The sequence below is a fragment of the Arachis duranensis genome, chromosome 5 (assembly GCF_000817695.3).
Source record: "Arachis duranensis cultivar V14167 chromosome 5, aradu.V14167.gnm2.J7QH, whole genome shotgun sequence".
NCBI classification, from domain to species: domain Eukaryota; kingdom Viridiplantae; phylum Streptophyta; class Magnoliopsida; order Fabales; family Fabaceae; genus Arachis; species Arachis duranensis.
Window position 1 is genome coordinate 100,859,371 of NC_029776.3, and position 28,000 is coordinate 100,887,370.

Here is a 28,000-nt window from a genome sequence, read left to right on the forward strand (position 1 = left end):
CCTCAAATGCCATGAGGCACATTAGTCTTCCTTTCAAACTGTTCCGTCAAAAAAACAGCTTTGATTGAGGTGAAGCTGCTGGTTGTTTGAGACTGAACGAGATGGTGGCTATGTTGGAAGTAGTGATAATGGTTGCAGTTAAGAACTGAAAAAGGCCTAAACTAAAACACCTTTAGGACACTGTGGACTCAGGTGTCCTAAACCATTTCGCTTTGTTATCTTTTGGCAAAACTGGTTTGAGGGACAGAAGTGTATAACCGCAATCATAATTTGGGATCATTCGTCTTTTATTTTCATTTTCGGTTTTATTTTATTTATTCTTCGTTGGAGGTTTGGATAGGGTGATTTGATACCAAGTGATTTACCCAAAAGAAGATAAACAGCAGAATACAAAGCCGTGTGGCCATCAACTTGAAACGATCAGCATATAATACAAGAATATTACACTGTTCCCCGAAGCACAAACAACAAAAAGGGGAGCGTGAAAACTAGATACAAGATGATACATAACCATGTTAGTGTTTTCCTTGAATCGCCTGGTTAGCACGATTCTAAATATACGAACCGCCAACGCAATTACACATCATTAATGCTGAAAAAATAAGCAAGGGCATGCATATGAACACAAGGTGGAAGCAATATTATATCTAACTTAACTGCCAGCGCTAGAGTTCAGAAAGAATGGCTGGAATATAATGTGATAACTCCGCGGTCAGGGACTGGAATCCATTTACAAGTTGTGTGTGGAAATCCTGATCTTCCTCGCCAATCAATCTGAAATGCACTCGGATGGCGCGCTTACAAACAGCCATGAACTCAAGAAGTGCAGCTATAAGCTGCTGCAGTTCCTGTGAACGCAACCTCGTTGCAGGTTCCCCAGACAAAAAGGCAGTGCAGACACTCAAGACTCCGCTATTGACCTGCACAAGTAGTTATGTTGTCAGAAACAAGAAATATATGCGACAATTATATTTGGGATTCGACCCAATTAGTAACCACCAAGGCTTCAAATTAAATAGGGTTATCAGATTGCACTCAGAAAATGATCTGGTAATAAGCACCACATTTTTTTGGGTCATTAGCACGACTTATTCTACATACTTGTACTGCAACGCTGCCTTGCAGGATCCTCTGTAGAGACTGTAGTCTGGGAAGTTGATCACCCTCCGAACTACGAGGCTCTTCAAGTTCATTTCTTAATGCAGCTGTTCGTGTTTCAATCATTCCAATTGCATTCTCTACAGGAGAGAATTCAAGTGACTCGGATTTAGTTACCAAAAGCCTATTTACTAAAGCTGGAAATGAACCCTCAGTCTGAAGTACAGTGCGTCTCTTCCACTGGTCTTCCAATCCACCTTGAGTCTTGCCATTTTTTGTGAAGGGCGTATCAAACAAAAACCGGTCAAATACTCGAGCTCGCACACTCCCAGTAGAAAGGGAGAAAATTCTCTCTCTTCTGCTTCCTAAATCCTCATCTTCCATGACCGGATCAACTGCAGTAATCTGAAGGTAGCAGACACCAGGTTGTAACTCCTCTGACTTTACTTGTCTAGAGTCCGGTATAATATGTAAAGTGTGATTACCATCCATCCTAGACTCATATATGTGACTAAGTTTTTCCATGATGTCACCTAGACGTATATCACGAGGCTCGCGATATACATACTCTTTTTTGTCGAGTTTCCCAAATCTGTCACCGTAAAACCCAACCCTGTAGTATGTTGCATCAGTAAATGGAATTGGACTAGATTCCTGTCCAACTATTGACTCATAGATATTGGTAAGCAGTGTGTGACATTTAGCCAGCTGTCCGTATGCCCTCCTGCTTTTATAAACTGGGATCACAAGTTCCAGAATGCTTGCACAGAAATGGAAAAGTTCAGCTTGTAAGAAGAGCTTATTAGCAAGCTGAAGATACTTTACAGCAGAGTCAACTGTCAGTTTAGAAGCACCATATCCCTCTACCTCTGCTGCAGAGGCTTCTGAGGAGATTTCACTGCTGACCATAGGGCAAATCTTTCGCAAAGCAGCAACATGGTCTTTGCTCCAAACACCATCATTTCTGGCAACAAGGGCCTGCGTCAAAATAACAAGAGAATGATCCCACAAAAAAAAAGGGTAACTCTGCAACTCAGATTAAGCTTTCAGCTATCCTATCCCCATGCTCCCTCCCAGATGAAAAAGAACGAGGCCTATCATTTGCATTCTCAAAAATGTTCAGATTATTCATAGGGGCCATGTTAAAAATAAATAAATAAACAATTATAGACTCAATTTCATGTTTCTAAACCATATAAGCATATACAAAAGTAGGTAAAATAATAACGCTAACAAATCAGTTTCTGCTAAAGTAAAATTCACCAGCTCAAAATGGGCAATGGTGCTTACTTGGTTTCAATTTGCATTTTCATTTCCTGATTTTAGAAATTGCAAAGAAAATAAAAAGCAAACAATAAAATCTTGTTACCCATTTTAACTATTTCTTACTTTTTTTTCAATATAAGTTGTTCAGTGTTTTTACCATTTCCTTCACAAACTAGGGAAATGAAATGGGCTCAAATGGAAACTAGAAACAAACTGGTAACTTTGCATTTCTTAGCAACACCATTATAAATCATGAAGAGACTGGCTACACTGTTGACTAAGGAAATTATTAAATAAACTCTGGTTAAATTCACTGGATATCAAATCCCTGCGAAGAATGAAGAATATATATTCATTTCGTAGGCCAAAACAAAGCACTTTCTCTGAACCTTCAACATGCTCATCACCATCATTGTACATCACATAAAAATATTAGATTGCACTTTGCGTATGTAAACAACACATATCTCTACCTGCATAACAACACCAGCGACAGCTACTGCACACTGAGCAGCTTCAGCCCATGACTGCATTTCCTGGTGCGCATCACAGAGATGAAGCAACCACATAATGTGAAGATCAGGGACTGGAGCAAACGCCATTGCCAGTTTATAGAAGCTTTCTGCAGCAGCATACCTATCCATACTCATCACAGGGGCCTGAAAGAGAGAGATTAAGTAAATTCACTGAAAACCATAAAAAATGATGTGATGATAAGGAACCAAATGGGCAGAGGTTCACTCCAATTCCATCATTATACGGAGACAAGTAAACCAGTATGATTCACTTTCACTACAAAAGCTAATTCTCTCTCCTTATCCAATGAAAGAATGGCTTGTTTGTTTGGTCATTTCATTTTCAAACTGCATTTCAATTAATCACATACCTAGGATACATGCTATCAAAACCTAATTATAACCTTATCCACATTTCACCTAATCCATTTCACATTTAAAAAAAATATGACTATTGTGTCAAGAGCATGAAAAGCATATGATGAAGGTGCAAGTGAAGTGTACAAATGAGGACACTTTGACAACATAAAATGAAGCAAATAAGTTGCCAAAAGCCAAAGTCTTGTATACAACCAAACCATCAAATTCCATCAACTAATGTTATTTATTTCAAAAAGTGTTTATTTTTTATGTACTTATTGTCTTAATAAACCAATATGCTAACACCAACCATAGATTAAAAATGAAAAATTTAACGATTAAGATTTACTTTTATATCCATTTCTAATTAAAGTTTTCACATTATTAACATCTCCATGTGAGGGATGACTTGACTTTTAATGAAGGAAAAAAGATCTATTATGGATAATCCTATGAATGAAAGGAAACAAGATATTATCTCTAAACCATAAATATATTGCAGAGGTGACTTAGTATTGAAAATAGTGAACCTAGCCCAACATCAACAAATTCCAAAAATTAGGAATAGTTAACACTTACCAATAGTGCATGCTCCAAACTAGCATCAAGGGCCAAAAGAAGACTGTTGGACAGATATGTCACCTCTGACCAGGACCACCTATTCTCTGTCATTTTATCTGGTATGGTCAGAAGAGTAGTCTCAGGTAATCCACACTCATATAATAGGGAAGCACTTTTAGTCTCATCCTTCACTTCATCCAATGACTTTCTAAGTCGCCGTGCTTCACCACTTTCTTCTAGGCTTCCATCAGATCTCATCTGAGTAACTTGCACATCAGACATTAGCTCTGATAATGTGATAATCAACATGACTCTCAACCTTGCTGTCTGCATAAAGAAATAAAAAGAACTCTGCAAAAATAGTAGAAACCAAAAGCAAGTGTTTGATCAGTATAAAATAACGGGTGCAATAACCTATTAAAATTTAAAGAGATGAAAACATACCCTCACAAGTATTTGAAGCCCAACGACTGCCCTTTTCCTGATGTTCTCATTTCGGAAAACTGCAAGCCGAAGAAGATGGAAAGTGACTTGCTTTAGAAAACGATCATTTTCCCTCGCCATCAGAGTTGCCCCGTGTAAATCAAAAACACAATTAAATATAGGAAAAAATGCTTTCCAAAATGTCAGTGGCTGATTTCTAGATAAAAAGCTCATGAATACAGCAGTGATGCAATCCAGTTTTCCATAATCAGTAGCAATGCTGTGAGAGGCTGCCATCATGGAGAATTTTTCAGTCATTTCCAAAACCTGAAGGCTGACGGAAGCACTCAAATTTTCCTCCCAAAGTTCCTGCCATATATAGAGAACCAAAGAATAATATAAGTTTCCTCATTCTTTTTGCTTCCCAATTATGTGTTAGCTTTTTTAGGCTCCTATATAAGAGAGTTTCTTTTCCATTGGGAATTTACAAAAAACAATTCATGAATATTATATTTTATCTTGAACAAAAAGATACCAATTTCTGTCTCAAAAGTGGATGTAAAGATTCTCTGAGTGCTTGAGCAGAAGCTCCAATCCTAGAAGACTGTGCTTGAGCTAGTGCTTCTCTTAAAGAATAAGGCTGGCTGGGGGAACTTAACTGGGAATTCACTCTCTGCCATAAATAGCCATTATCGGGTGTTCCCTGAGGCTGCCAGAAAAATTCAATGCATTAGATGCACGAAATGGAATGACCTACATGTACTCAAGCTAAAGATAAGGCAACAAATCAAGCAGCAACTTGCAACAAACAATAATATACACCAAATATCAGAGAATAGTAGCTAAGCAGAATTGTACTCACCCTTACTTCCTGTCTAGAGGCCTCAGACAAATAGCTGTTAATTGCAGGAGAGAGTCTATCAGAGTATTTCGGGGAAGCAGGTGCCTCCCCTACAGGGTTGCGAGAACTGGAGCCAAGTAGCATTCCATCAGCAGGTTTTTTGTGCTGTAAAAGTAGAAAGAGTTAAGAAAGCAATCATGACAATTAAAAAGAACAAGACTATAACCAAAACAAAGAGAAATTAGCTTCACAAAAGTAACCTCAAATAGCAATAAGCATTCCTCCATAAGCTTGAAAAACAATCTTGTCCGGGCAATGCTTTGCTGCCATGCCTTCACAAGTGATCCATCATCAAGGTTTCTAACTATTTGTAAAATCACAATTGCCACTTCACGCTTCTCAACAGAATTCAGGTTGTAGAAAACAGGCATTTCATCTAAAATCTGAAAAGTCCAAGAACACATTGGAAAAATTGATTGTCTTGGAACAAAAATGAAAGAAAAATGATAAAAACTTATTTTATATACAAAGAAGTGAGCAGATATGCTTTTTGCCCCCTTTCTGACAGAAGACATTATTGATGTGAAAGAAAAGATAACATCATAATAAGAAAGCTTAAGAAAGTAACGCTGATCTTAAGGGATTGCTTTATTAACAAGGAATGCAAATCTCCTTGCATATCTATTATAACATATTAAAAGAGAGCCCAAAGTAGTGTTATGGTAAATGAATGACACATAAGGTTTTAAGTTTCATATAAAATTTCCTTTTCATCTATTGCAATAACATAGATAAAAACATCTATCTTAGAACTACATTTATACTACCATAGATAATAGCATCTATATAATCAATCTAACATTAATCTCATAATTTCACGTACTAATTTATCTAATTCTACAAAGAAAAAATATAGTATAAAAAATGTTAATTCATATCAATGGTCTAAATTCTAATACTACATATCTTATTTGGAGAATAAATTTTATTTTATAATTATCTATTTATTTATTTATCTATCTATCAATTTGTTCATAATATATAAAAAGAAAAATCAAGTAATATTGTCACATATTAGATAACTTCTCATATTATCACAAACATTTTAGTGAAACTGTCATTTATAGTTTTCTATTATCACATCAGTTTATTTTCTTCTTATGTAGTGTTTAGCCTTATCTTTTAATTGCTTTTTACTCTTTATTTCTATGTAGGTTACTCTATGCCTATTAATGTTATTTTTCTTTAATAGATATAAATTGGTTAATAAAACATAATTCATCCTCTCTTTTTATTCTCACTTCTATTCATGTTTACTATAGAAATCAACATTCACTTCACACATCTTCATTATCTCTTCACACATCTTCATTATCTCCTCTCAAATAATCTAATGCCTCACTCTTTCTCCTCTATCCTTGCTAATGTTTCGCACAATTATTTGAAAGATTTGGTTGATGACCACAGTTTTTTTTATTTTAGTTTTTGATAAACAATTTGCTCATTATAGATTGGGTGATGAACTCCTAAAACACTATAAATTTATGATTTTTTTACGATGTTTTTTAAGTTTTCTTTTTCTGTTTTTGATCTAATTGTGTTTATCAATTATATATTGTCTTTGTCACTTATATATCAATTTTTTTCAACAATTTACATTTTTTAATACTATTTAGTTGTAATAATAATGTTGAAAATGCATGATGTCATGATCCATGAAAATATGGATGTTATTTTTAGTTATTGAAACATTATATTCATATTTGCATTACACCTCTTCAACTAATAGTTTCATTCTTGCACTATAGTATTTAAGTTTGCTAGAAATATGTATGTATTGATGAACTCCTTCAAACTCTAGAATATATAATATCCTTACAATTTTATTTAGGTTTAATATTAATTTTTAAGATTTTTTATTAAATAGTTCATATATATAAAAATTAATTCATTTTAATTCCACACAACACAGGTTCAAATATAGTCTAACATAGAAAGGCTTTTAAAGAACACTAGAACAAGCAGAACATCATAGAAGAAAGAAAACCCAATCCAAATGTTCTCTTGAGAGGAAGTCCCTTGAAATGCTGCCATTCCTTTCCAGCATATGACACCAGATAATAGCAAAATCTTGAGCACTTTCACAGAACCTTAGATTGTTTATGAAAACCCAGACACCCTTATTGTAATTGGAGAAAATGCTAGAGCTCATTATGGCTGACCAGGGTTAGAATACTTTCCAGAACTCAATCCAAAGATAATTTGATAAATGAAAAAGAAATAAGCTGTCCTCAATTTGGAGTAAGAAAAAGTCCCTGGTCTTTTGGATTTGACCTTTGCTTTCTTCCAAAATGATTGGCATATTATTCAAGAAAGCTACTGATCAAAGACAGTTGGGATTTGTTGAATAGTGTCATGGATGAGAAAGTGAGTGGGATGAGATGGAAAAGTGGATTTTCGGATGCCTGTTTCAGAAGCTCCATGCCTCCATTCTCTGTTTAGAAGTTTCATATAGCTACATTCTCTCCTTATCTAAACCTTGATGATCTGTGGCTAGTGAATGAGTCTCAAGTTTTTAGTACCCACTATCTTTGGTGGAGCGGCTACCACAACCCAGTACATAATTTTGGGGCCAGAACTGTCCACGATAAACTACAACGAGCTTATTGTGATTCTGAGCCAACAAAAATACCCCTAGAATTTAAAACATATTAAGGTTTCTAAAATAAAAATGTTTGGACTTTTTGAATATCACAATAATAAATTAGAAAACACCATAAAGAGGAATTACTGCTCGGAGGATTATAACATTGTGAAATAATTACACTATATAAGGTAAATGAAATGGGGAAAATGCGAACATCCACAAATTTGGTTTATATTGACACAAGAACTAAAGCAGATTCAACTAAAAGGAAAAGTAAAAAAATCTTACACACCTGTCCAATAAGAGGGAAATATAGCTGAGCGATATACAACTTATCTTCAGGCTTCTGGTACCTCACATCAAACTCATGCTTGCACAACAGCACTACCAGGATTCTTGCTGCCTACAGATGCAGACACAAACATGTTACGAATCATACAAACTAGTCTTACTATTATACATATTTATAAGAAATTTAAGCTGAAAATGCACATACAAAAGATATAGCTTTCATCATGTAGAAAAATATCAAGACAACTCTACTCTAACTAAACTCACCTTTGCCCGTAAAGACAAATCTTCATGATCCCATGTAAGAAAGAGTTCTTGTATTAATACAGAAGAAAGGTAGTTCCTAAAACACAAGATATATTCAAGGTATTATTCAATAAGTTCCAGAAAACGTTTTGCATAAAAACAATATAGATTAATTTCATGCCAACTGAAAGAAAGAACAGCCAATCAGATAGGTCAACAAAGACAGTCATCGCTAGTGAATAAGATTGTTTATGTAAACATAGCTAACAACCTCATTATAAACCATGACACGTCATCAATAACAATGCAGATGATGCCATACAGAAGCAATCAAAACAAGCACTATACCAAATGAACTACCTATCTGAAGGGTCTCTCCCAGGCATTTCCACAAATAGATCATGATCACAAATGATTTGCAGAAAGGTAAGTTTGCACTCGTGAAGCACTGATTGGCATACACCAGAGAACTTATCGAGATATAATGATACCTACAATAGACATTAAGCTTTGCATTAAGACACAACCAGAGGAAGATACACTGAAAGCAATTGAAAAGAATTTTGTATGCACAAGCTAAAGAGATGTAATGCTTCAATGTAAAATAAAAAATTATTAATATCTCTCATTATTGAATCACTTATCTGCAATGCAAATGTAAATTACAGATTCAATTACATGGAAAGTGAATTTATATTATCTACTATCCACTTCGCAACATATCACATTCGTAATGTAACAGTGAAAGAAATATATATGATCTAAAGTGTATCGTTGAGATCTCTTAAGATTAATTTTCATATTTAAATTTCATGATTATTTCCTTATCTAATTAGGATTAGGAGTCTAATATGATTATATATAAGGATTAGGATTTTGTCTATCATCACATACTATCATATTGAAAAGTTTCATAGTATTCATAGCCTTAACTTCTCTTTTCTTCCTCGCCTTTCTAAAACTTACAATCTCAAGCAAACATAATGTCAGAAACATCAGTGTATTAAAATACTACAACATAGTCAACAAATGTCCTCTCAGTAAAAAGTAGGAATCAGAACAAATCCCATTTCCGAATAATACAAAAAATAAGAACGGACTCTTCCTACTTGTCATATATAGCAAGACAGACAGGAACAACAACATACCAACTCGAAAACTTGACGAGGCTCAACAATGGATAGAAGATCATAACAGAAAAAGGCCAAACTACTGTTCAAGCGCTTTGCCAAACTTAAACCCTTCTTACAACGTTCATGCACCTCAGTAAGAAGGCAATCATACAACTGCATTATACATCTAAATACACCATCCTTCAGCTGCATTGGTGGTATATCTTCTCCTTTTGAACAAAAATGAAAGAAAGATTAAGAACAAAATTCAAGCAAGTACCCAATACAATCCAATATATTATGAAATTTTGATGTCGTTAATTTTAAACACAGAATTTTGAAAAATAGACGACTAATCTCTCCAGTGAATCACATATAAAATCAGCAATGCGAAAAAGCATGCTAGATATAGCAAAACTGTTTACATCTGATAAAGCTAAATAAGAAGTCCTTGTTTTCTACCGTAAAGCCTGTATGCATTTTGGCAAAAATGGTTCCCCACTTTCCATGGTAACTCACAAATTGCAATGGTATCAGAACCAGGTTGTCGGTGGCATGGAAAGGCTACCTATAGGTTGGATTAAGGCGAATACCAGCTTCAGCTGATTGTCGAGTGGCCAATGTTGAGTCAATGCAATGTTGACACAGTGAATTCACCAGGACGTAGGCCCTCCAGGGGCGGTCTATTGATAGGGACTGCCCAAAATCCCACATCAAGTAGTATGGAATGCTTCACGTTGTATTTAACGAGAGAGGTTCTTCCCTCTTATCTGTTAGCTTTAGCTTTTAAGGTGTGGTTCCCCACTTTCCGTTTGTACTTGGCAAAAACGAGATTTTCAACCCATGGCTCTACCCTTCGCCTTCACGCCTGACTTTGCATCTTTGCTACTACCTGTTAGCATCACGTCTGCCTTTGCCTCTGTGCCACAAATCCACCGTTACAGCCTCTGCTTTGCATCATGCCTGCCTAGTTCCTACGCCTCTGCCCCAGGTCCTCTGCCGCTGCCGTGTAACTCTCTCCCCATTTTTTATACAGTGGTGGTGGTGTAGGGTTATCATTGTAATGTAAGGGTAAAGCTGACATTTGACAGAAATGTGACAGTATTATATTGTGTCCATAGTAACGAAAGAAGATGTAAAATTATTCTTGTGTCAATGTTTCTGTGTCTTTGTCCTTTCTATCTCCATCTACAAACTAAATCCTAATTCTCCAAAGAGAATATATATATATATAGAGAGAGAGAGAGAGAGAGCATGAGGGGAGTGAGAATCAGGCAGAGGGCATTGTGATTAGTGAGGCTACAACCAGAATTGAGAGGGACAGGCTCTTGAATCTCAACCATTGATACCTCAAATTTTCTTTCAGTAAATAATAAACATACTGGGAAATAGGGTGCGAGGAATCACTGATGTCACTCCATCTCCCTGCAGTTCTGGCATTGTTCCATTCCATTCCTCCTTACAACTTGGTACCAGTTGTTTCACAGTTTCAGCTTTGTGGTGACACAATACAGTTTCAGATAATGTTCCTCTCATTTTCCCTCACTTTCTTTCAGTTTCTATTTATGTAAGGTTTAAAGTAAAATTTTCTACACGGAAATACTTAATCCAGAAAAAAAAGTTCAACAGCTACCTATTGGAATACTATGATAAAAGAGGCGAGTCTTCTCCAATGCCATTGATTTAACAACTAGCTCCAGAAAAAACCATGCCATTGCCAAAACATCATCATACACAGGTCCAACACGGTAGCCTTTAGCCTGAAAAACAAACTCATTCTAGTAAACAACCTGAACAATATGAAGCCAAAATTTTTAAAAGATCATGCTGATGAATTGATTGTGCGTAATGATTGCGTAAATATGAAGCTCTACAACAATTAAACACACAAAAGCAACAGTAAAACATGTTGAAAAGGCCAGTAACTGAAACAATAGAATACTGCCAGCCATATTGTTGAAGACAAAAATTATGAACAGCTATCACAGCATTGAGGTCCATTTTAGGTTTAAAAACCAGACCGATCATTAAACTGGTAAAACTAGAGGTTCAAAGGTTTAAAGGTTGAATAAGGTTCAACCAAAGCTGAACTGCATATAATAAAATAATATATTTATGTATGAAATATATATCTTCCGACTTTTTTTGTATTTTATCTTTTCAAACCGGTTAACCACTAAAAAACGACAGATGGCACCGGTTTTTTGAACTGTTTTTTATCATTTCGCTAGCAACCTATTTTTGCCTTGAACCAGACCAGTCAGGTCGCCAGTTACTGGTTAACCCAATTGAATCAGTCGGTTCAGTCAGATTCCCGAAACAGTTTTTTCTTTATTATGGTAAATTTTACAATAGTGCAAGAGATTGGACAAATATTAGTCACGGACAAAAAAGTTTGACACACTAATGATATACTGCTACGTTATATATGATTGTTCTTGTAATAACTAAAATCATTTTAATCCCTGTTCCATTAAATTTGAAAAATATGTGGCTGGCTAAGAACGTTTTCAACTAAAAATGTAAGGAATAAAACAATTACCAATGAAAATTGCAAAAGGATAAAATAGAAGCATAATAGAAATTTTAGGTCCCCTGTAAATAGGTGGATACCATTAGAGAAAATCTAGACAATTTCCTCCCAACACACTCATATTAAGCCGGCTGATGCACAAATTGGTGAGCCATTGTTAAAATGCCCACCAGACGAACTTCCCACTTCATCTTGAACTCACCAAAACAGCATGTATGAACATGTGAGTAGCTGCTTTCTCAGTCATATTGAAATGAAACGGTATAACAATGATGGTTGTGATGATCACAAGGAACAACAGATAGATGAAGAGACATATGATAATGAACATTTCAGTACCTTACTTCGAGCCAGGCTTCCCCAAACAGTGGACAAACCAGGGTATACTGGTGGTTGACGACCACCAAAGTCATCAAAAGCATAAAATACACATTATAGAACTTATTCAAAAGACTGTTAGAAGTTCTACGAACAAAATTTCTCACAGAAAACATCTATATCACAGCCAATCGCTGGCATTGTCAAATTACAACCAACAAGTCTCAAGATTCCATCCTCCCCTAAATGATACTCCACTGCCCTAACTAAATACAAGAGATTATATATGATCCTAGCAAGACCCTATCCTGAACTGGAACCAGAGAAGGGTTGCAAGGAGGGGAAAGAAAGGAAAACCAAAGCTTTCCAATATCTCAGCAGAACTGAAACAAAAATCCCTCTAAAAAGAGAACATGATCTAGCATGAAATGGCAGCCATTGTTTCATCGTTAAGATGTGTAGAAGAATAATTAAGTCAGAAGGATAAGAGATCCTCTTACAAGAGCCCAAAAAAAGACGAGCAAGCAATGAAACATAGCTTTCAAACTTCTCAATATATCGGAGGGGAAAATCCTCTCTAAATATAATGAGCTTTATGCAAATAGATACCAATATCTAATCATATACCACGAAACTTGCTGGTCTGAAAATCTATCACTAAAGGTGTGTATCACTCCAACCAAATGCTCCCAAAGGTAGTTATATTGCCCACTGCCACAAAGATTTTGCCTTTTTCCTACTATCCCCTGTTGTGTCCAACAATGGCTACAAATACTATATTGCCTTCCAAGTTTACCTGGGTTTATTTTCTCAAAGCCGGGTCTAAAGCCTTCTTAGCTTTTCTACAATTCAAAGCTGTTTGTTGAACCTTCAGCTTGGCAGCGAGACTAAAGCTGTAGAATAATATTGTGGAGGGGAATTTAGGCCAATATTTTTCACCAAGAGGACATTAATCATAGATTAACTTGCCCTCATACTCTCCATCAGAATGCTTAGTACATGCCTCAATGCCCGTCCTTTTGGGATGAGGCAATAGCAACCAAAACACACAATAAATAGACTGCCTCACCTTCCACCTTTCAATTCCCCTCTCCCTTTGAATGCTTGTTCCACAAGAAACCATTATTCCCAATTTAAGGCCTTCAGATGCCCTTGCTTCCCTTACAATAAACACAAGTTTGCCTTTCACTCATCGGAATGCATTTTCTGGGATATAGTTAATCACATAAGGGATTTAGGTGCCGAGATGTTAGTGGGAGATTTCTATTTCAAAAGATCACTTTTCCTGAAACTATGTTCCCCTACAAGGAGCAAATCACATCCTCTTCTTCCATTCCAAACACAAAGACTTCATGCATTTATCCTCTCACTTCTCTGCAGCCACAACCCATTATTCCTCCTACATCGCTGTCTCATCACTTTATCTGTGAGCTCAGCATCCTACCCCATCACAGATGCTGCATCATACTCCTGCTCGCTCAAACAGCCACCCTGCATCCCCAAATTTGCTTCATTCTGCATCAAAAACTCTGCATAACTCCCCTGCTACTGCTCACAATCTCCCTGCATCTCCATCTTTGAATCATAGTGCACCTCTACAGTTGCCGAATTCTGCTACCGCCAACACAGCACCCTCTAACCCACCAGTTACACATAACCCACCCTTGCTACCCTCACCACAACCTACAAATTCACCCATTGACAAACTCTCAAACATCTTCCTCGTCCTCTCTCACCTCCTCACCCAGCCCATACAAACCACCACCCTCACACACTCTAGTTTCCAGCACATAGACCCACTACTAGATCCATGATCCATGGCCTTCTTCCCACCCCCACCACCCATTCCAGACAACACAACACAAACCAAACACTAACTCTGGCCTGACCTCTGTGGGATGCTACAATGACAGAAGAATTTAGGCTCTTAATTGCACCTCAACTTAGTCCTTAGTTCCACTTCCTCCAAACCACAAGGTCATAGACTGTAAATGGGTTTTTAGAGTGAAGCAAAACCCAGATGGCAACATTAACAAGTTCAAGGTGCTTCTAGTTGTACATCCCACTCAGGAACAGCCAGCAGATATTCTTACTAAAGTTGTGTCTAAAGCAAAGTTTTTTACTTCAAGGAATAAGCTACTTACAGATTTTCAGAAATGCACAGTACCCAGTTTCAGTGATAATAATAGGATGACTTAGTGAAGTCTAGAGAAGAGTTAGTTATAATGGCAAAGCCAGCAAGGATAGGAAATCTGTGACAACTAACTTATGTATGAAAGGACTATTTTGCCCTTAGGACTAGCTACACAGCAGCCTATTCTCCCTTATAAATAAGCACAGAGCAGTGCCAAACTCACTCATAATACACTTTACACATTTTTGGAACTCTCTGAGTCTCTGAATTCTCTACTCAACTCTAACACTAGCCTGCCAATAGCTATTCTTTGAATTTTTGGCATATTGAAACCTCTGAGACAGCTTTCTTTTCTTTCCTGAAAGACACATTTATACTAATTTCCCAGATTAGCAAAAAACCCAAAACAGCATGCTTACCAAAAAAATGAACATTGCCACCACTTTTCTTGACATCATTACAAAAGACTTTTACCCATATATATACACCAAGAACCAAATGGATTGTGTGTGTTGTACAGCATCAACATATAAAGAAGTCACCAACAACATAGATAAAGTCCTTGCAAAATTATTACACCAGACGGCATCAAGAACAATAACCATATCCCGACCCTGACCATGACCATTAAAACCTTGTAATCAAATCTTCTATTCTTCTTTGTTATTATGGTTAAAAATGAAAAATAACATAAAACTCTTTGCCTTCACCATCAAAACTCTCCATGAACATTGAAGCTGAAGAGAAGGCTTTATCCTTAATCCTTGAAGGTGAGCACAACACGTTAGGTGCATCTCTACCCAATAACAATGTCTTTACAAAAACCTTGCTACTCTTTCTAACTTGTAGCTAAAGACATCCTTCATCTTTAAGCATCAGGTGAGGTTTAGACCAAAGGATCATCAATAAACAAGAACCTAAACTTGGCCATCAAACCTACCTTGCTGTAGCCCAGTGCACAGCATATAGCTAGAAGCAAATACTAAATATTGGTGTCTGCCACATGTTCCAGAAAAGGCCCATATTATGACAGCAGGTAAGATGACACGATCTCAGACCTCAGGTATCCATTAAGTGGATGCAGCGCTCCAGGACTCCAGCCACAAACTTTACACTGAGAACCACCCCACAGAAGAGGGGGATTTTGAAAATCAAATTTGACAGATCAAATTCACCAGGGCATCTGATACCACATTATATTTCATGTCATATTTTCCCCTATTTTCTGTCTGTGCTGGTTACAACTTACAACAGAAAATTGAACAATTTGCATATGTAATAACAGAGAGAAACTAACTTCCAGACTACGGACTGCTTCAATTCTCCCCTTTCTATATGTAATGCAGTTAGTTTTACTACTATCCACATAAATAAAATAAATTGCTAGGGAATTGTATCTCATGTTTTGCATACTTCAGTATGAAATTAGAAATGTACACCAGTTAAGGATCTTAGATGCAAATGCTGTGCTGAAAAGTGATATCTGATGTAAACAATGTCTCTACATGCAACCCTAGTGGTAGAAATAATTATAGGACAGAGTATAGAATAATAACCAAGAGCCCCTAAAACAAGCAAAAGGCCGTCTATAAGAACATATTAACTTATATGAATATATCACAAGTATAATTCAAACTAATATAAATACAATTCAAGTTAATATACACTTAGATGAAATAAAGGTAAAATACTAAATGGTCTACCTGGTAACAATGTTAACCATTGCACGGAAAGCTGCAACCTGACAACAATAAATATATGAATATAAAGTGAAACAAGCAAACAGCATGCAAAGAAAAGTAGTTTAAAAGTGCCTCGGTGAAATATATATGTTTTACAACATAAATAAAGGTATTTTATTAGACCCTTATAGATTGATATTAAATTTTGATGATATTCGGCATAGACTATGCTTAAGTTAGTCATGTGTGTGTGTACACAGTTGCGTGTGTGTGTTTCTACACACATACAAAATTGCAGCACCAAAGCACTTCTCAAATCTCAAATATATGGAAACAGAAAAAAGGACTGATGAGCAAACCTGGAGTGTTTCTCCCCCATTGCCAATAAGATGAAGCAGCATGTTTAGGATTGGGTGAAGAAACTGAAGTAAAGCAGTGGAATCAACATTCTTCAAACTATTAATAGCCTGAAATACGGATCAAAATAACTGAATCTTAATTAGGTACTTCAATAAAGGATGTAAGAGATGTATGAAATATAAACAAACTATAGCTTAAAATGGTTATACATAAAAGGTAAAGCACCCAACTAAAATCCAAAGTAGTGTAAGAATCAAACAATCAACAATGAACAACCTCATTCGAAAAATGACTAGACATTTGATTGCGGACCCTAATAGGATATGTCCTAGTAGAATAAGAACTAATTGTACACAACTACAATAAAGTGTTATCTCACTAAGTGGAGTCAGCCACATAGACCCAATTGATTACATATACCAAAATATTCTTCTGATGGTAAATATAATTATTTTACTATTATTTCTGTTCTTTTATTTTTATTTACCCAAATGCAGCTTATTAAAATCATTCATTTACATAATTTAATATTTAATCATTTTTATCCCGTCATTTTCATAAATAGGAAAACATAAAAGGAAAAAAGTCCTTATTCATCAAAATCCAAACCCAATCATACCAAGTTACCAACACCACATCTAAAATTGGATTGAGTTCAGACAAAATAAAATAATCAAGAAATCCTTGGTTGAGTATGCATCATTGTGATGTGCAAAGTAAATCGTTACAAAGCCAGTAAGAGGCTTTTGTTCAAGATATTTTAGCGGAGTTGGTCCTCTAAAAGAATTTAGAACCTCTATTACAAAGTACTTCGTGCTTAGAAGCATGTTTGGGAATAGGATAAAAAGACTTATTGAAAAAAGAAAGTATGCTTGTGTAAAAAAGTAAAAATAGATTATAATCAAAACTAATATTTTTAAGCTAAAAAACAGCTCATAGGCGAAAATAATGTTTTGAAGTTTATGATTCTAAGAAAAAGCTCACTATTTTTGAATTGTAACGATTTTACCAATTTGATTTCAACTATCCAATATTAACTAATAGTAACAAACATCTCATACCAAATTTTTGTAATTATCCACTTAAAAATAGCTTTTTTTTAATCCATTCCAAACACAATAGATTATCTTAAAACCACTTTTCATCTAAAGTATCCAACATAAATTGATTTCATAAATCAAGTTATTTTAAAAAGCAATTATACAAATAAGACTCAATAAGTTTAATTTTTCAGCATTCCAAAACAACCTTAATAATTCATCTGTCATTCCCATTTTTCGAATAAAAAACAGAGAAATTTTACATCTGGTAAGATGTATACACTGGCGATGTCAATAATTCAAATCCAAAGACCATGTGAGAGGGCAATGGAGTTATAATCCAAAGACCATAGAGAAGTTGGATTTCCAGAACTTTTTGCTATAGGAGAATTTTTTTTTTTTTTTGAGAAGAAACATTGTCTAATTATCGACTAAGAAAAGAAATGCAAGCACACACAATTAAAATCATAAAAAACATATGGGAAGTTAGTTAAATTGATCCAATCTTTCAATGACCAAGGCATCAAGTCACATTATCAGTAAACATGCAAATAAAGCCAAATTTATATATTTATCCCAGCTAAGGAAAAGTGTAAAGATACAAAGATTTCATCGCAGGAACTCACCAATGTAAATGTTCTGAACAATTAAAAGCATAGAGAATTAGAGATAAAAGACTGATTTCCAAGTAACAATTTCAACTTGGTACAACAGAACAATTTTCTTAATGGAAAAGAAGTTAAGCAACATAATCAAGCACAATGCCAATTGCTAACTGCTAAGTGGGAAAATAAATATTAAAAAAATAAAATAAAAATACATGTCTGCATATCCGTTCCAATTCAAGTATGGCAATAGACATAGTCCCAAATAATGAGTTCAAGAACATCTAAAATGGTACCTAAATACCTATAAAAAGTCCAGAAAATAGGATAAAGTTAAACCAGACCAAAGGAGGACAAGAATTATACCTCCAGAAGTTCAGAACCCCAAGGTGGACTTGTTCGAAGAGTGTGTCGATCATATTCAAGAAAAAAGTCTCTGATGCGTTCATTGATAGGGTATAAAGAAGAACATAGCCGTAAACGCAGTCGAAAAACATGTTTACCATCTTCCAAATAGTCCAATCTCTCCTAGGTATCAAAAAATAAAATAGAAAACAAAACAAACGAAACATAATAAAAAAAATAGCCCAAGTTCAAACCTACAGTGACACCAATCAAGACCTACGCCCCACATAAACTCAAGCACATTACAACATGATATCAAACAAGTAACAATATATTACAATTTACAAGGCCAATATTGATGATAACCAGAAGTAGACAAAATCATCTTGTTTGATTACTAATGCTCAAGTTAGCTTACAGTAATGAGAAAGAAAATGCATGAAGAAAGAAATAAAAAATACACATGACCTGGATGTACATAGATACATAAAAACAAGTAAACCTATTAGACAAGTTGCACAGAAGCATACAAAAGGAAATTGAAAAATACTTGATCTTCAAAACTCATGAATTGGTAATTTAAGGTCAGTTAGATGCTTAGAGTGGAAGGGAATGAAAATGTAACAAAATGAGAGGTTAAGTAAAAAGTTTTTTCTTTTAAACTCTCTTTTGGATATATAAAATAACCAAGATGGGGATTCCACATGCTTTATGAATGCTTAAGAAAGGGATTCCCCAGTCAATTCCCCTCCCTTCACTACCATACAAACATATCCTGAACTGCACACTACCAAAAGAGAAGGAGAAAACAATTAAACATGAAAGTTGCTTATACCCGTCCCATATCCTGGAGATAGTGAGGAACCAACTCTTTCATGATTGGAAGAGTTATTTCTGATCGCAGCCTGTATATGACCATGAAATATAAGCTTCCAGATACCAAGATTCAAATTGATAAAGGCAACATGTGATTAATAGTATAAAAGTGAATGAGTGAGCAGAGTAAACATAAATGAAGAATCACATGAAGCTTCACATGGGGGAGATATAAAACCCACAAGGCAAGCTCATTGTGCCTTATGGACAACATAACTACGTAAGTAATGATTTCCAATGCATCAAAGGCATCCACTTTGCAAGTGACTTCTTGGGTTTGAATTATAAATTAGGGTTTCGAGTGGTCATTGGTTTTCAGAAATGTACTTCTGTTCTCGTCTCTTTGGAAATACCATCATAGTAGGTTGTCAGAATACAACCACAGAAGTTGTGTCAACATGCACCACTCTTTTGGAGATAACATCAGACATTTAGACAACAAGAAGATCATCATTAGATATCCTTATAGTTTTTCTATCTATCTTAGCTCAGGATACCATATCAAGAAAGAAGAGACGAGGAAAAGATGGATTGAATTTTGTGGGTTTTACCAGATAGCAGAGTCTGATTTATATATAACAAAAAAATATACAATTACATATAATTGCAGGATATTCACAATTAACTTCTGTATCATAACTAATTTTATAATATCCTAAATACACTTATATGAGCTTCTGAAAATCATAACGAACAAAAATTTAACTTCCATCACAAGAAGTTCATTTTGGTTCAACTTATGCAAAACTAGACAAGCAAGAAAGTCCAACAATAAAGCAAACACTAAAGTTTAACCAATGAAATAAACATCAAATCAAGAGAACATACTGAGCATGTGACGATAAAGGAAGTGCTGCATATCCAATCACTACCTGGAAAACATTGAAGTGGAAGTGGATAATCAATTAAACAGAATGATCAATAAGCCCCAGAAAACCAGCCATAAATAAAGAGCAGGAATAAAACATAAAATTAGATGGAACTAACTGGCTTCGGAGCTTCAAGTTTTGTTTGCATATCAACATGAAAAAAAGTAAACAGAAGGTGGTGCGTTGGTGTCCACATGGCAGGAAGGGAAAGTTTGATTTCATCATGATAGCAAGCAGCTCTAGCCCCAACGGCAACTTGGGTGTGGGCCCACTTCTGAAATGAGGCATCAAGACCTGGATCTCTTGGATACATTGCCTGCACAGAGTAGCCATACCAAAAAAACAAGATAGAAAGTCAGAAAATTCATCAAACCATAAGGAAATCAAAATGAAGGTCATACCTCCAATGGCTGCCTACGAACATCACCGTCATCCTCCCGCAGTTCAACCCGTATGAATAAATTCCTCTTCCTACTCAAACTTACAGTCAATGGATACACATACAGACAGTGAAAAAGTTGCAAAAACGGCTCGTTTCTTGTTGTAGTGCGGAAGTCAAAAGCATGGAACTATATGTAAATCAATGTGCAGGAGATTAGTAAAGAGCCAAATATATATCAATAACAATGAAATTAAATTCAAATCACAGTAATTCATGGAACATTATATCATTGTAACCATATCAAGCAACATCAGAATTTATAGAGTAATGTGATTTGCATATCAGTCAATAAGCAACAACAAAAGCAACAATTTTTTTAATTAATAAAAGAAGAATATGAAGGACAGGCAGTCCTCCAAACACAACCAAAAGAAGAACTATCATTAAAGCATTGTTTTTCAATCTCTGAACATGTTAGAGAGGGAAACTCCTCCAAACAAAATCGTGAGTGTTACACCAAATACATACCAAATGACTAATCCTATCCCATAAAACTTTTGTCAGAAAATCTGTCATCGAATATGCATTAATTGCACTCCAGTAAAATACTCAGAGAAATGTATTAGGCTAGATTTTGCCTCTTTCATACTACCAAAGCCACCAAATTTAGCCAAGAGAAACTGATTTAAGGTTAAACTACAGACCTACCATTCACCAAAGAAACCAAACAGCAAATTCCATAATAAACACCCAGAGGACAATGTAAAAATTGATGTGAAATTGATTCTAAATTTTCCCAATACATAACACAACATTAGGGGAGATAGCCTTGTGTTGCCCTCAGACGTACATGTCATTGTTATCAATTATGCTGAGTACAAATGTCCATACAAAATATTTCACTTTAAAAGGAGCTTTATACTTCCAAACTGGTTTATCAAGGTGGAAGAGGTTGTATTTAGGAATGAGTTAGGAAATGGAAAAAGGATTTATAGCTTCATATACCACAGATGAATCAAGAGACCATAACCTTTTGACAGGGTTAGAAGAGAAAGAAGCAATAACAAGGACATGCACAAGTAGCATTCATTTGGAGGACTCTATCATTTAGGTCATGAAAAAAAAAGTCGAAATCCCAAGCAAATGCCCTTGTGCAGTAGAGAAAACCTGAATAGGGGTTTATGCAAATATATGTGATAAAGATGAGGAAAGGTTAAGCTAACTATCTAAGAGATTCGCAAAGGGAAAACGATAACCAGACATACCTTCAAAGAAAGAAAGCATTTAAAAGTAACATTGCTAAACCCTGAACCCTAAAACAGGTAGAATGAGTAAAGCAACATTAGCATCCACAACCATCTGCCCAAGCCATACTTGCTCTCGATTACTTTATGCCATAGGGGGCTCATGGGTTTAGTTTAAGGAAAGTTGGAAAGGCTTTAAAAAGGCTTTAGGAGATTTTTATCATACTTTAATTTAATTTATCTTTTTATCCTGATAAATTATTGTATTACTACTATTGTCATTTACCATTTTATTCCAAATATCCTAATAAAAGATAAAATTGTAAAAAAATATATAGTAAGCCCAGAAAATCCCTCTTTCTTACTTATTTTAAACTTGAACAAGAGGGGATTTGAAAATCTTAAGATCTCGCTTCATTTGCCTTCCTCCCCCTTCAAAATATTCCATTTCCTTTCCCTCACAACTTGTGAACACACCCTAAGGGAAATCATCACAGCTATTTAACAAGCAAGGTAATGTTCTTAGACAAAATGTTACCAAGACCCAAGCCTCATTTCTTTCTATGACACCAAAAAACTTCCTAGTCATAAAATAATCTCATAATCTTTTCAATGGAATTAGCAACTCCATAGGAATAAGAAACAAGGTAAGAAATAAAATGGATTACAAGAGAGAGGCGTTACTAAATCAGAGTGATTGACCACCTAAAGAGAAATAATCCCTTTCAAAACCAGGAGACACTGAAATCTTTTCCACAACAGGATCCCAAAAGAGTACAGATCTAGCATTACCACCCAAAAGCACTAGGTTAGCAAGATGCCACTCCAAAATAGGACATCCAACCATGGATGCAATATGAAAAAGATATTGAGAATCAATATCAAGGGCATGTAATTCCATCAAGTACCAGGGTTAAATTTGAAATGACCAGCCACTTGTAATTCCTGTCAACAAGTATCATTACCCAGCAAGCCACCCTCCATATCATTATTTAAGACATAACTTTATTCTTCCAAGCATGTATATGGTTAAATTATTGAAAAGGCTAAAATTTGAAAGCTCATAAGTGATTTTTCCTACATGCAAGTAAGCACAAACTTAACGTTGAAACACGGAAACAGTTGCAAACCAAAATGCAGCATATACATTACCCATAATTGCAGTAACCACAATTGAGAAGCATTAACAGCATGGATTTCATTTCTTGATCTACTAAATTATGTTAGTATGTTACAACAAAACAACTAAATGTACACTTAAAACATATCCTTACTTATTGTACCCACAAGGATATAAGCTGTTCTATTGATTATAATCTCTCAAACATCCATCTCCATCACAACCAGTAACTCACCAACTCCTTGACAAAGATTTTGGCAGGAACTGGAATCAAAAAGCAGTGCTTATTGATGAATTACAATGATAGAGAGGGTAAACGAGAGAATTCTCAACTTCCTAAAACTCATAATTACTCAAAAGGATTACCACTTTTAACTAACTCTTGAAAGATAACTAACTCACATGATATTGGAATCCTAACAGAATGTTTTGAACCAAATATGCCCTAAACCAAATATCATTGATCTAGATTTCTTGACATACTACGCACTAGCAAAGACTGTTGACTATTTCAAAGCACTTTACAGTATTTCAAAAATCCAAGGACTCAATTGTATGGATATGTAAAATACAAGATTTCCAATCCAATTAAACAAAGCCAACTTGAAAGCTAAGCTATGGTAATTCTAATGATTGGATTCCCTAGGGGAATAAAAAGAGATGTCTCCTACATTACCCAAAGTCTCAAACTATGCATAAGTACATTCTTCCTAGAACTAGGGTCTCCCCTAGGACCCCAACTAGACCTATAATCCCATCACCCTCTTCCCTCAAGGGAATACAAGCTTGAATCAATTAGGAAAGGTAGAAGCCTTAGTCTTTTAAAATCAAGAATAGCCACACCAACCCCCACGCTCCCTTGTGGATTCGTGCTTCATACCTGTGAATCCCCTACTCCAAATAGGAGGACTGCGGTAAGGTATCAGGTCCTTGGGGGGGGACTGCCTAACAGTAAGAGCTACAATCAACACTGCCCCACACCCATTCATCCATACATTGCTTATATTTTTATTAAAGGAAAGCAACACATTGGGCTGGGTATGTCCCAACCGAGAGCACTCCCTTGCCTCACCCTATAGGGCTATTACACCCAACCCCAGCCCGTTTGACGAAAGTTGTATGTGGTTGTAGAAACCATTAGAAAGAAGTCGCACACGTGGAAGCTTCAAGAATTTGGAATACGAGCTAGAGTGGGACCATATAGAAAAGGAGCATTATTCAATAATACAGTTTCTTTTACTGGTTAATGTGTTCTGTATTTCTATTTGAAAGAACATTTAGCAAAGAATCAAACTTCTGTCAACTTAAGAAAAAGATAGAGATGCAAAACTGCAGTAATCAGTTTAATAGAAAATAATGTATAGATCTGGTTACAATTGGGGGTAGGGCGTATTTCTATAGCCTTTCCAATACTAAAAAAAAGCCCTTGATTCTATGTGCCTATCATTTAGTTTATCCAAACATATGTGCGGCAGAAGATCCTAAATTTGAGACTTTCCATACCAAAAATATTCTTTTAAATGCAGGTATTCACGCATGGATGGCAGCTCAATATCAGCCTCATGACAATCTTATATTCCCTGGTGAAATTCGACCACATAGAAACGCTCTTTAGTAGAACCAAGAAACTACTGGTTTTGCTTAGAGAAACAGGGGCAGAAATGCCAGACTTATCAATTTATTTCACAAAATTAAAACTTTAAAAGTAAATGACTTAGTAATACCCACTGTGATGAGAAACTAATCTTGCGAGGTCTAAAAAAAGTAACCCCAACAGGGAACTAGTGGTTGTAACACAATCAAAAGGCATCATATACTTACATCATCAGCATTAAAATCTGCGCTTCCATGTTGATTTGCTCCATTTGCTGAAATGTCTTTCCCATCATGGAAATTCCACTTGGAGATACTACCCTGAGGATCATCACCAACATTAACAGGATACTTTCCAGATGATTCTGCAATACGATCACCTGGGTCAATAGAATCATTGGTTGTACTGCCATTTTCTGACACATTCTCCAAATCAGACTGGGAAATCTGGTGCTTTTCAATTTCTAGCTTCAGAACACCTTTGACAGGTTTATGCACTTTGCGTTTGGGATCCTGAATATTTAGTAAGAAACATCAGCCAAAGAAAATAAACATGCGGAAACACTAACCTTTTATGAATATTTTGCTAAGTTTTGAAACCAAATAAAAACATGGAAATAAAAATAAATTTGCATTTCATGTGAAATAATATAAACAAATGATCATAGTGAATGATGTGATCACAGAATAAATTAAGTCAGATGGAGGAACAAAATAACAAAACATTCTAAAGCAGAAAACAAACTACAAAGTAATAGTTAAAGTTATAATAAATAATTTCAATGCATTATACAGATTGAATCCAAATCATCACACATTAAAGAAATAGCAGTAAACTCTAGCCAGATTTTCTATAACTTGAATTTAGTCACTCATAGAAGAGGGTAAATCCCCCTAAATGCAACCTCCTCATGCAAATGGGGAATTGGCCACAAACCTGAAGTGATTCCTCAGTATAGCACTCCTTAACTTTATTTAAGTTCGAAACTTCAACTACAACAGAATTTCCATTTGAGTAACTCAGCTTCCCGTCTAAGGAGATCTTCGCACTAGTCTCAAAAACACCTTCATGAGAACTTGAACCAGATACACTCGGAGCAAGAGGGCTGCTTGGGGAAGCAGGCCCCACTGAAGCTGCACCTGTGCTGCTATCAAATAATGATACCATGGCCCACGCAAAGGACTCTTTGTATGGCATGATTTGAGACCACACCTGAAGTTTTTGCTTCTCTCTCTCAGTCAAGTGCACCTGTCCCAAATGAAAGGAAGGCCCTAAACAAATTTTCTGACGAAATATCATTTCATGCACAAATATGATTCAGGCTTTTTTCTTTTTCCCTCAGCAAATGTACCAAAAATATGAATACTTGAAATATAAACTAAAACTAGCAACCACCACTGCCGGAAAGCCAATATTCAGAGAACCTACTAATTTCAAACTCAAATCCAAACTAGAAAATGCATATTTACATGCCGTGTCTCTGTTTTTCTAATCAACAATTTTGAAAAATCAAAAAGATAAAAAAAAATGATGTTGTACAGAAGAGTTTCTCTAATTTATCTGCTAGATATATTAAACGATTTAAAAGATAACTAAAGAACATACTGCACAACTCATTTAATGATCCCTATGGCTATATAATATGCAGGGGCATAAAATAGAAAAATAACTCAAATATCATGGACAAATAAGAGAAAGAATGCAAAAACTAAACAAAGTGAGAAAGATATTAATACATACTGGATCTTTCCGCGAATAAACAGAATGAGTAACCCCGCCTTCTTCTGTAGCATGCTTTTCCAACTGGATCAACAAGCAAACTGAAGCAGATGGTGCATCTAAATAAAATACTGCACGTGGTTCATATGTAATTTTAGCCTAAAAATTGAAAAAGAAAAAAGTAAGATTCATCATTACTTCAAAATCACCCACTGATTTCATGCATTGGAAAAAAAAAATTAACCAAGAAGATATGTTAAAAAAATAGTCTTGCATAGCTTACATTCTGCATTTCGGTTGGTAAGACAGAAAAGTAAAAGTCTTCTGATAACTTTTCTCTTCTCTCCCTATTGTACAAGCAAATTGTACCATAAAAGGGCTCTGCAAGACGAATCAAAAACAGGATTCCAACTCAGAAACTTGAATCTGCTTTCAGCATAAACACGAAAATCAAAATGGCAATAGCACACTCAAAGGGAGCAATTAATCTAATCATCCCATAAATATCAATGGCATAGTGCTCACCAACTAATCCGGCGTGAAACTGCAAAGACTGAACTTTTACAGAGATCTTCATTCCACTGAGATACCAGAAAAGGAAAGATAAGGCAGAACCCAGTTACCGTAAAACAATCAGGAAAGACTGATGATATCAACATTTTACTCATGAACAACCATTTGAGGGGTTTCTTACTGTGATATAGGAGTTTCCGGTATCCTTTGTCCAAATATCAACGACCTCTCATTTTCCCAATCAAATGCGGGTTCATAAGCAGGAAGAGGAGATTGACCAACATGCTGCATAAGTGCATATTAAGAATAAAGAAAGAAAGACAAGGGGAAACCTATTGAAATTTACTTTAAATTGGAAGGAAATAAGCTAATCTGAAATTGGAAGAACAACTAAACCACTACAACAACCTTTGGGACATCCGAATGGGGCACGTCGCCCTCTGCAGCCTCCATAAACTGCCTTCCTGAAGTACTAGGGACGTCATCCTCACTAATGTCTTCACCCTTTGTTCGTCTCGCCCCAGCAAGGCGCATTTCTGTGCACAGCATTGAAGTACAGAGAGAAAGTTAGCTACAACCAATGAATCAGTAAAGAAAAATTCATGTAAAGCAGCCACATTGCGAATCAGGTAATACAAAAACCAACCATGCAATTAGTGTTTCTAAACAAGTAGAGAGAGACCATTTCAAATCGCATCTCGTCACTTTTATTTAACAACAAAAAAGAAAAAAATAAAAGAAAACTACCTGTCTCAATATCAGTGTCAGGGCCTTCATATATCTGGTTGTGAAACAAAGGCGTTCCAACGCTCTCGTAGTGGCCGTACTTGTTTTCATCCTTGACCCAGTCAGTGGTGTAGCAGTGAACAAGCTCATTAAGGTGCGGCCACTGCTCCAAATTCTCCTCGAACTGCACAATCACCAAAAACGAAACCATTAAATAACGGCTTTTTGAGATACACTCCACCGCAAATGGCGCAGCATTACCTTGTTTTGCCACCTGGTGGTGGCCGGAGTAGAATCCCGCCGTTGCCGGAGATGGAGCATCGCAGATCTAGGGTTTTTTGTTCCCTCCAGCACCAGTTGCAGCTGCTTCCGAAGAAAATCGAAGTTGGTTCGGTGTCAAACGCTAGAGATAAACGGTGGAATCAAGAAAAGCATTGGCTGGATCTAGAAGCACAAGAAGAGGGAGCATTGCCAGAATGTGGAAGTGGAGAGAGAGTGGTAGGTACCTGAATGCAGAAAGCGGAGAGAGAGAGTCAAAAGAGGTCCAGCTGAAAGAAAACGCCAAAGAAGGTTCATATGC

At 35.8% G+C, this 28,000-nt stretch overlaps 1 protein-coding gene across 1 annotated transcript; it reads right to left on the reverse strand.

The window, feature by feature from the left end:
• Nucleotides 1-400: 400 nt before the first annotated feature.
• Nucleotides 401-28,000, reverse strand: LOC107490938 (guanine nucleotide exchange factor SPIKE 1). Its single transcript, XM_016111734.3, has 33 exons — nucleotides 27,682-28,000; nucleotides 27,442-27,604; nucleotides 27,103-27,230; nucleotides 26,876-26,979; nucleotides 26,707-26,762; nucleotides 26,465-26,562; nucleotides 26,203-26,340; nucleotides 25,399-25,710; nucleotides 24,690-24,974; nucleotides 20,524-20,691; nucleotides 20,241-20,438; nucleotides 20,082-20,125; nucleotides 19,213-19,282; nucleotides 18,399-18,560; nucleotides 16,387-16,494; nucleotides 16,049-16,086; nucleotides 15,286-15,341; nucleotides 13,830-13,894; nucleotides 13,656-13,726; nucleotides 12,233-12,317; nucleotides 10,994-11,120; nucleotides 9,397-9,590; nucleotides 8,609-8,739; nucleotides 8,270-8,345; nucleotides 8,004-8,114; nucleotides 5,325-5,507; nucleotides 5,086-5,229; nucleotides 4,759-4,932; nucleotides 4,245-4,592; nucleotides 3,819-4,151; nucleotides 2,838-3,023; nucleotides 1,102-2,076; nucleotides 401-920 (listed from the first exon to the last, which is right to left on the reverse strand). Exons 1-33 carry the CDS (start codon nucleotides 27,739-27,741, stop codon nucleotides 666-668), a joined length of 5,646 nt encoding a protein of 1,881 aa, XP_015967220.1. The 5' UTR covers nucleotides 27,742-28,000; the 3' UTR covers nucleotides 401-665.